Here is a 10,000-nt window from a genome sequence, read left to right on the forward strand (position 1 = left end):
AAGACAGTCTCTTCAATAAATGGTGCTGGGAAAATTGGACAGCTATGTGTAGAAGAATGAAACTCGACCATTCTCTTACACCGTACACAAATATAAAATCGAAATGGATAAAAGACCTCAACGTGAGACAGGAATCCATCAGAATCCTAGAGGAGAACATAGGCAGTAACCTCTTCGATATCTTGTGTTTTTTTTAAAGATTTTATTTATTTATTTGAGAGAAAGTGTGTGAGAGAGAGAGAGCACGAGTGGGGTGAGGGGCAGAAGGTAAAACAGACTCCCCAATGAGCAGGGAGTCTGATGTGGGACTTGATCCCAGGACTCTGGGATCATGACCTGAGCCAAAGGCAGATACTTAACCAACTGACTGAGGCACCAAGGCACCCCTGAGGTGTTATCTTGTTCTTTTATTTAGAATATATTCTTCTGTTTCTTCATTTTCCTTCATTCTCTGCATTAATTTCTTTCTTTTTTTTTAAACTCAACTCATTTATTTCCTTTGTTTCAGAAGTCACAATTCTACACTGCATGTTTTCCAATATACAAAAATTGTTTTATGTATTTTGTGCACTTTTTAAAAATTTCTTTGCAGCATAACAGAATTCATTGTTTTTGCACCACACACAGTGCTCCATGCAATACGTGCCCTCCTTAATACCCACCACCAGGCTCCCCCAAGCTCCCACCCCCCGCCCCTTCAAAACCCTCAGATTGTTTTTCAGAATCCATAGTCTCTCATGGTTCACCTCCCCTTCCAATTTCCCTCAACTCTCTTCTCCTCTCCATCTCCCCATGTCCTCATGTTATTTGTTATGCTCCACAAATAAGTGAAACCATATGATACTTGACTCTCTCTGCTTGACTTATTTCACTCAGCATAATCTCTTCCAGTCCCATCCATGTTGCTACAAAAGTTGGGTATTCATCCTTTCTGATGGAGGCATAATACTCCATAGTGTATATGGACCACATCTTCCTTACCCATTCGTCTGGTGAAGGGCATCCTTGTTCTTTCCACAGTTTGGCGACCGTGGCCATTGCTGCTATAAACATTGGGGTACAGATGGCCCTTCTTTTCACTACATCTTTATCTTTGGGGTAAATACCCAGTAGTCTGCATTGATTTCTATCAATTAAATAGCTACCTCTCTCAGCCTAGAGGGTGTGGCCTTGTGTAGGGGCTGGACCTTATTATTCACTCCTGCCTTAACTCTTGGTTTTCTCTCAAATTTTTGTGATTGTCTGAAGAGGCTATTTTATTTCTAGTGACTCCCAGTAATTGAGGGTGTGCCAAAACATGTCAGTGTCCCAAAGGGGAGGATTTCAATCAGCACCTAATTCAGGTGATTAGAAGCCAGATCCTTAAACAGCTTTTGAATTATACAAATACATATAGTCCTGTGGGACTGCAGATATATGTCCCACTGGCCACCAGAGCTGGGAGACTTAGACTTGTTCCCTGTATGGCAGTTGCAAATATTGGTGTGCTAGTGAAGTGTGCAAGCTCCTTTTTGGGTGGTATTGGCAACATGGAGCAAGTCAGAGGGAGAGTGCAAATGACACCCACTGGCTTTCATTCTCAGAGAGCATCTTAGTAGGCTCCTAGATGTGTGTTGAACCAGAAGCCTGCTCTTCAGGGTGAAACTCCTGGACAAACAAATAGGCCTCTTTTCAGCCTGCTGTTTTGTGTTCCCTGTTTATGGTAGTTGGCCAGGAACCCTCTCTCCATTTGTTATAGTCCCATAGGACCTGGGAATGAAAGCCCTGCTGGCCAACAGAGCTAGGCAATAAAGGGGGACCACCTGGGCAGCCGCTGCAAACAGACAAACAAACAAACAAACAAAAAACCCCAGGCATACCAGATGCGTGTAAAATTTCCCCTCTTGGAGATACTGGCACTTTGGAGTGTGGCAGAGGGAGAGCACAAAGATGGTTTCTATCCTAGGTCTCTAAAAAGTATGACAGTGGAAATTTAGATGTGTTTTTAATTAGAAGCTTGCCCTTCAGGCCATAATTATGAAGATATGCTAAAAGTTCTCTTCTACAGTAACACTGGATTCCTCAGATTGTTACCCCTTTCTGAACCCTGGGCATGGTAGCTAGGTAAGAACTCTTTCTCCACTGGTTACAGTTCTTGGGACCTACACTCACTGACCACTAGATCCATGTGATCTAGAGGTGTTCCTTGGGGACAGCTGCAAGAATTTGAATGCCTGATGAGGGCACAAGCTCCTTTTCAGGAGAAACTAATGAACTGGAGCAAGGTAGAGGGACCCAGAGTCTTTTAAAAAGAAACTCATACTTCAGTATTTTCTTGTCCAGAATAGTTTGAGCACTATTTTGATGGGAGCATCTAAAAGCTGAAGTCTAAATCAGAGTTTCTTGACATTGATACTATTGATATTTTGGACCAGATAGTTGTTTTGCACTCTCTTGTGCTTTATAGGAGGTTTAGTAGAATCCCAGAACTCTACTTATACAAGCCCATAGCACACCCTCTCTCCCCAAGTTGTAACAATCAAAAATGTCTCCAGATATTGTCAAATGTTTCCTGTGGGTTGAGCAAAATCACCCTCAGTTAAGAACTACTGGTTTAGAAGCATGGTAGTATTGTAGTTAAGAATATGATTTTTTCAGGACGCCTGGGTGGCTCACTTGGTTGGACGACTGCCTTCGGCTCAGGTCATGATCCCGGAGTCCCGGGATCGAGTCCCGCATCGGGCTCCCAGCTCCATGGGGAGTCTGCTTCTCCCTCTGACCTTCTCCTCGCTCATGCTCTCTCTCACTGTCTCTCTCTCAAATAAATAAATAAAATCTTTTAAAAAAAAGAATATGATTTTTTCAGAATTATGTATGAATCAAGACTCTTTGCTTCCTGGCTGCATGACCTTGAGCAAATGACTTCATTTTTCTGAACCTCACTTTTCTCAGCTGTAAATGGGGACAATGAGGCCTAGTTTAGGGTTGTTATAAGGATTAAATGAGACCATGTACACAAACACTCAATACATTGTGGCAATAGTAATATGTTAATATTATCAACCATTATTAACAAAGATTATAAGTCCCCAGGAAATAGTGAATAAGGAAGGGAGAAGGTTTCTTAAGGATAGACTCAATATATTTTTTTAAATTGCCTGTACTGTCATAACATAGTTCAGCTTTTCCCATTTGCTAGTAGACCTCACCAATTAAGAACCATTAAAGATGAGAGTCAAGTATTTCTCTCCAAGAGTCCATAACCATATCTGGAAAGCCAAGATACTGAGCTCTATACTATGTAAGCTGCATAATCTATTTTGGGGTAAAGGTCTCTGAGATTTCTATCTATGTGTAGGCACATAGCTTAACTCCACCCCTTCTCTAGAAGTCAAGTTCTCTAAGTATCAAGGAGATGAGAAGACTTACTGTAGAATTACACCAGAGACATCGGAAATCTTGAAGTCTTTGGTAACTGCCACAGTTCTCATGACATACTGCACACTGAGAACTGACAGATATGTTTCCTTCTACCCACTGATGAGGCATAGTCTTCTGAAAGTTAAAAAAAAGATAAGAGGTAAAAGTTAGAGATATAAGGAGAGAAAGGGCCAACTGGAGTAACTATACTACCCCATTGAGGACATTAAGTAACCTCAACAATGTTCTTCATGGTCCTGCCCTCCTCACTCCAATGCTAGCAAGTGATGACAGCTGGAAGTAGGGGGCTTTCATTCTTCTAGATTGGTTGGATTGTAAGCCTAGGGAGGAAGTCTACTTGGGTTGCATGGAGACAGGAAGAAGTCTTCCTTCCCCTGTGTATCCTGGCTAAAGGTGAGATGGGAAAGATTGGCTGTAGGCTGGTACTCACTACTTCATCAGCAGGCATGAAGAGGTCATCAGTGATAGACAAAGTATTCCATTTGCAGTCTTTGCTTGCTCTCAAAGCACATAATTTGTGAGACTTTACTTTGCACACTATGAAAAAAGGAAGAAAGAAGGTGGATGTGAATCTGGTGACAATCAAGATTCTAAGGCCCTTCCCTAAGCTTCTCTGAAAGTTAGAACTTAAATGCATCTAAATAGTTCTGACCCACCTCCAAAGGCCTATTTCTCCTATTATCTAGTTCCTTTTTATTCTTACTGGCTAAATTACCTACCATATGACTTGAATGGAAACTGATGGAAGAATGAGGTGATTTCTGTTATCCCAACTGTTGTAACCATGTTGTCCAATTCTCTCAGACCCAACCCTCCATTAATTCATGAGAATTTCCTCTCATGCCAGCTTCTTCCCATCTCTCTTCTTCAGTCTGTTAAGTATTAGAATTAACCTTACATTAGAGTCAATGACCTAGTATGAATCAATGACACTAAAGCCACATGAGCCCTTTCACCCCTATCTCCACCCACTGGGCTTCATTTCCTAAAGTAATCAGAGAGGTACCTTCACAGATGATAACATTTCTAGATAAGGCAGGAATGCTCTCCCGACAGACATTGCAGTGCTGGGTCCGGGAGCTGTGACTGAAGTACCAATAGTGCATTCCAGTAAGAAAAGGGTTGTTTTCTGCAGCAGGTATCTAAAATAAATCAAAGAGAAGAGAGAATAGAGAGTTAATATAGAGACATATTAGGGAAGGACAGAAAATTTGCTTCTAAGTCTAAAATGGCCAGTTAAGTGTCAGAGCATGTGAAGAGGAAGACTAAATATTGGAGCCAATATCTAATAAGTCTCCCACCTCCATTTTTTTCCAGTGGTTTTGGAAAGGGAGAAAGAACAGGAAGGTAGATCTTGCCACTGGAGTGGAAGACAGGAGCAATGATCTCTGTACTGCTTGGCCAAACCACTGTATTGATTTAGTCTAAGCAAAATTAGTTTGGCTAGACTTGGCCTTGGTTCTCTTTTAGTAGTCAGCTAAAGGAGGTGGTCAGTTGGAAATATAGTGATAATCCAAGTCATCTGGCCAGGAAAGAAAGGGAGGAGGCAGGAAATCTCTGACTTTGTGCTAAGGAATGCTTTAACTATCTCCTGGAGATATACATTCCCTTTCCTGGACTTACTGGTGCCAGGTAAGCAGAGTAGTGCATTACCTGCACAACAGTTTCATCTCAGGGGTTTCTTGTTGCAACATTTCTTTTTTCCTGAATGCTATACTGTGACTACCGATAGCAGTTTCCTGGTTAATAAATTTAATTCATTCAAAATTCATTAAACAAATATTTACTGAGTAACTACTATGTGCTTAGCATCTTTCAAGGGATTGGAGCTATATATGAAAAAGACAAAGTTCTTGCCTTCATGAAATGATATCCTGTTTGGTGCCCTATTTCATGAATTCATGAATTTGACATTTACTGTTAACCTGCCTATAAATGTTGCTTTTGTTTATCACAGCCTAACTTTTCATGACTGGGGAAAGCAGTTTGGGGTTGAAAGGAGAAAGGAAGTGGTGGGCACCAAAAGCACCCAAGTTTGTTCTGTGTGTGCATTCCATGGGACTATTTCAATTTTTCTCTAATTCCTGTGAATGTCTGATTTTTTTTCCTTTCTGCTTTCCTCTCAAGTGTAGACATAGGTGTACACATTTAGCTTTTTATTCTTGGCAATAAGTAATGGGTTATATTTATAAATATAATGGGTAGGGTGCATAAAGGCACAACAAGACTTTAGAAAGAACTATATATTCTCCCTGATGCCAGCCAATAGTGGTCCATTATACAGAGAGAGAGAGCTGTTGAGGGTTCTAGCACATTAAGTATTCAGCCTTGATCAATTTACAGGAATTAGCCATCTAAACTTTAGCCTACATATGGCACTCTCTTTTCCCCTTCTGGAATGCTAGCTATGTGCTAAACTGCAGCTGGATTGACCAGGAAGCTTCCAGAAAGAAAAGCTACTTTGATGAGCTGAAAGCTCACCTGATCTGGGATCACTTTCTGACTGCAATGTTTCTTTCATGCTTAGACCCTGACAAAGCCCCAAGAAAATCAGAGTAGATGGTGAAGAGTCCTGAGGAAGTTGACATAGTCTTGGCTTTGGCAGTCTGAGCTCCCAGCATCTTTCTACTTCCCAAATCACTAAATTATAACTCTACAAATATGTTCCTTCTTTCCTTCCAACCTCCTTCCCTCTTCCAATAGTTACTAAGAGCCAACTTTGTTTCACTGATGAAGCTAGATACTGGAGATAAATGGTCCAAAGTTCTTGCCTCTAGGGAGCTCATAGTCTAGCGGAGGAGAAAACTTCTTAAGCAGATCATTTCATTACAGAGTGACAAGTGTTCTCTCCTAGCATGTGCAAGTTTCAGTCCATTCCAGAACTATTAAGCAAAAAGTCACCAGAATTTGAAGATTTGGAAAAATTATTAGCCTACATATATTGCAAAACATGAGAAAATGTGCTCTGGAGAGAGCCTAAGAGTGTGGCTAGATAAATTTTGCTGGAGGGATTAGATGTGTGACACACAGATCCAATAAACTATCTCAGCAGAAAATTGCCAGCTTGGACTAAAGGGTCAGACATGGGACCAAATGAAGACTGTTAGACTTTGAGGATTCTACAGGCAGAAAACAGGCTGATAAAGTTACTTGGCTGTGAACATGTATTATTCTTCAACAAAATGGAAGAATTCTTCAACAAAATGGAAGAATGACTCTAAGGGGTCTCAAAGGTCAGCAGGGATGCTGAGGGTGGTTCAGAAGCCAGAGAGTGGGGTGCCTGGGTGGCTCAGTGGGTTAAGCCGCTGCCTTCGGCTCAGGTCATGATCTCAGGGTCCTGGGATTGAGTCCCGCATCGAGCTCTCTGCTCAGCAGGGAGCCTGCTTCCCTCTCTCTCTCTCTCTCTCTGTCTACTTGTGATCTCTCTCTGTCAAATAAACAAATAAAATCTTTAAAAAAAAAAAAAAAAGAAGCCAGAGAGTGGTGGCCTGGAGGTGAGGCCACTGTATTCCTGGATCCACTTCCTTGGTTAGAGTTGGGGGCTCCCAACTCTGTGAACTTGAGAGAATAGGGCCAGAGGAAAGAATATCAAGCCATCAGAGAATTATTCTGAGGTCTGGAAACCTAATAGAATTTGCTCTATGGGGTTGTCAGTTTGCTTTAGTTCAGCAACCCTGGGAATACCCTTGTATTCCTTCCATTTCTTCTCTTTCAGAAGGGGAATGTTTATACTATGCCTGTCACAACATTGTATTTTGCAGGCAGAAAACTTGTTTTCTAGGTTTTACAAGTCCACGAATAGAGAAGCTTTTACCCAAGATGGGTCATACAAAAAATCTCATCCATTCTTGGTTTAGATTATTTAGAAGGTAAGATTTTGAGCTAAGAATTAATGTGTTTTGCATGTAGGAAGGCTGTGAGTTTTGTGGGTGTGGGCATAGGATAGACTGTTTTTCCCCCAAATATGTTCAAGTCCTATTCCCCAGAACCTGTGAATGTGACCTTATTTGAAAATAAGGTCTTTGCAGATAGAGTCAATTTAAAAAGAGGTCATACTGAATTAGACCACACATAGCCCTAATCCAATGACTGGTGTCCTTATAATAAGAGGAAATTTTGGACACAGCTACACACAGAGAGAAGAACACCATGTGAAGATACAGAGCATGTAGACACAGAGGTGACAACCATGTGATTATGGAGCCAGGGATTGGAATAATATGTTCAACAAGCCAAGGAATGTACACAAACACCAGAAGCTAAGAAGAGGCAAAGAAGGATCCTCTCCTAGAGGCTTCAGAGAGAGCATGGTTCCGCTGACACCTTGATTTTGGATTTCTTGATTCCAGAACTGTGAGAGAATAAGTTTCTGTTATTTTAATTCACACAGTTTAGGGTAATTTGCTGTGGAAATCCTAGGAAACTAATACAGTATATCATTACAGGTTTTTCTAATAGTTGACACAGATTAAAAATCCATTTTGAAGACAGATGAAAAACTGGCATGTATACAAACCACTGATCTCTGAATGCTAAGGAAGACAGTTTAACTTAAGGCTTTCAGTGTGTGGTTGTTGGGTTTTGTGTTTTATTTTTATCCCCTCTAAAATATTTAGGTGAATACATTCATACAAAGACCATCAATCCAACCATACTCTTTGTTGTTTTAGGGCAGTTAAGACTATTTCCTCAATCTCCTGAATCCCTCTCAGCACAATCCAAAACCCAGATAGGTACAGTAATTATTTTTCTATTAGTTAAAGAAGGTCTTGTTAGTCTAGGCATTTTGTAAACTCTACAGCACTATCCAAATGTGAGAACTTAATAGCATTAAGTATCTGCAAAGTGCATGAGTCTCAGATGAAACATCCCATAAGGTACAAAATCTTCTAAAGATCCATTTCCTTAAAGGAATCTTGTTTGGGATGGCTTATGTGATGAAAGGCTATGTTTAGACATAACAAAATCACTGGTTTTGCTGCAACTTAAACTCAACAGCTTTGATACATCAAGGTTTAGTAACTACAAAATGTTAGGGCCTGCTGGGTTGGCCATTGGTAAGGTAACCATAGCATCCAAATCATGACACTTTAACAGTGAAAGGGGGAAGTTATTAGTAATTATCCTAGGACAACGAGTGTAAAATGTGTTCATCCTGAGCAAATCATTAGCCATGAAAACACTATGCATGAGCTAGAGAATCATTTGGCCAACGTGAATCTATATGATGCCCTACACAATCTAGTTGTCTGGCTTAATGTCACTAGTTGTGTGTTAGACTACTACATAATCACAAGTGGTGGGGACTAGAAGAGAGAATGAAAATAATTAATTAGTCGGAATTTAAGATGTTCTTCCAGGAGCATGGATTAGGAGTTAGATCTGAAATCTCAATTCTGCAATAATAAACTGTGACTTCAGGCAAAGCAACCGAACTCTTCTGAGTTTCAATTTTCTCATCTGCTTAATTAAATCTTAGAATCATAAACTTTCTCAAATTGAAAAGAATGTTAGATTTCATCTAGTCTATCCACCAGAAAGAAACTAATTTTCTTTTTAAAGTGAACTATAAAAATTGAGGTGCATTTGACAATTAAAATTTATATATATTTAATTTAATTTGATGATCTGATATACATATATATGTACACACATACAGTGAAATAATTTCCCAAAATCAAATTCATCAATATATTCATCACCTCAGATAGTTACCTCTTTCTTTCCTTCTGTGTGTGAGAACACTCAAGATATTCCTTCTTAGCAAATTTTAATATACAATGAACGATTATTACTTATAGGCACATTGTTGTACATTAGATCTCCAGAAATTATTCAACTCATTCATCATTCAGTGTAACTGAAACTCTGTATCCCTTAACCAACATCTCCTCATTTCCTCCTCTCCTAGCACTTGGTAACCACCACTTACTCTCTGCTTCTATAAGTTTGACTATTTCATTATTTTAAGATTTTATTTCTTTGAGAGAGAGAGGGATTGAGAGAACTTAAGTGGGGGAGAAAGACAGAAAGACAGGGAGAAGCAGAATCCCCAGGGAGTAAGGAGACTAATGCAGGAGACTAATTCACTGTATGTGTGTACATATATATGTATATCAGATCATCAAATTAAATTAAATATATATAAATTTTAATTGTCAAATGCACCTCAATTTTTATAGTTCACTTTAAAAAGAAAATTAGTTTCTTTCTGGTGGATAGACTAGATGAAATCTAACATTCTTTTCAATTTGAGAAAGTTTATGATTCTAAGATTTAATTAAGCAGATGAGAAAATTGAAACTCAGAAGAGTTCAGGACCCCAGGATCATGACCTGAGCCAAAGGCAGACCTTAACCAACTGAGCCACCCAAGCATTTGACTATTTAAGATTCCACATATAAGTGAGTTCATGCACTATTTGTCTTTCTGTGTCTAGCTTATTTAGTTTAACATAATGTCCTCCAGGTTCATCCACATTGTTTCAACCAGCAGAATTTCCCCCTTTTTATTTTTTTAAGACTTATTATTTATTTTATTTTTTAACATCTTAATTTAATTTAATTTATTTAGTGTTCTA

At 39.5% G+C, this 10,000-nt stretch overlaps 1 protein-coding gene across 1 annotated transcript in view; it reads right to left on the minus strand.

Moving 5' to 3' along the window:
* The window catches only part of LOC111150483 (diacylglycerol kinase kappa), a 175,976-nt gene that overhangs the window by 94,557 nt on the left and 71,419 nt on the right, over window positions 1–10,000 (minus strand). The window contains exons 5-7 of the mRNA XM_022507952.1: window positions 4,427–4,562; window positions 3,851–3,957; window positions 3,409–3,531 (exon numbers count right to left, since the gene is read on the minus strand). Coding sequence (XP_022363660.1) covers window positions 3,409–3,531; window positions 3,851–3,957; window positions 4,427–4,562 — 366 coding nt within the window. The remainder of the gene's footprint in view (window positions 1–3,408; window positions 3,532–3,850; window positions 3,958–4,426; window positions 4,563–10,000) is intronic.

Source organism: Enhydra lutris, unplaced genomic scaffold (assembly GCF_002288905.1).
Source record: "Enhydra lutris kenyoni isolate GAN:26980312 unplaced genomic scaffold, ASM228890v2 scaffoldscaffold23, whole genome shotgun sequence".
NCBI classification, from domain to species: Eukaryota; Metazoa; Chordata; class Mammalia; order Carnivora; family Mustelidae; genus Enhydra; species Enhydra lutris.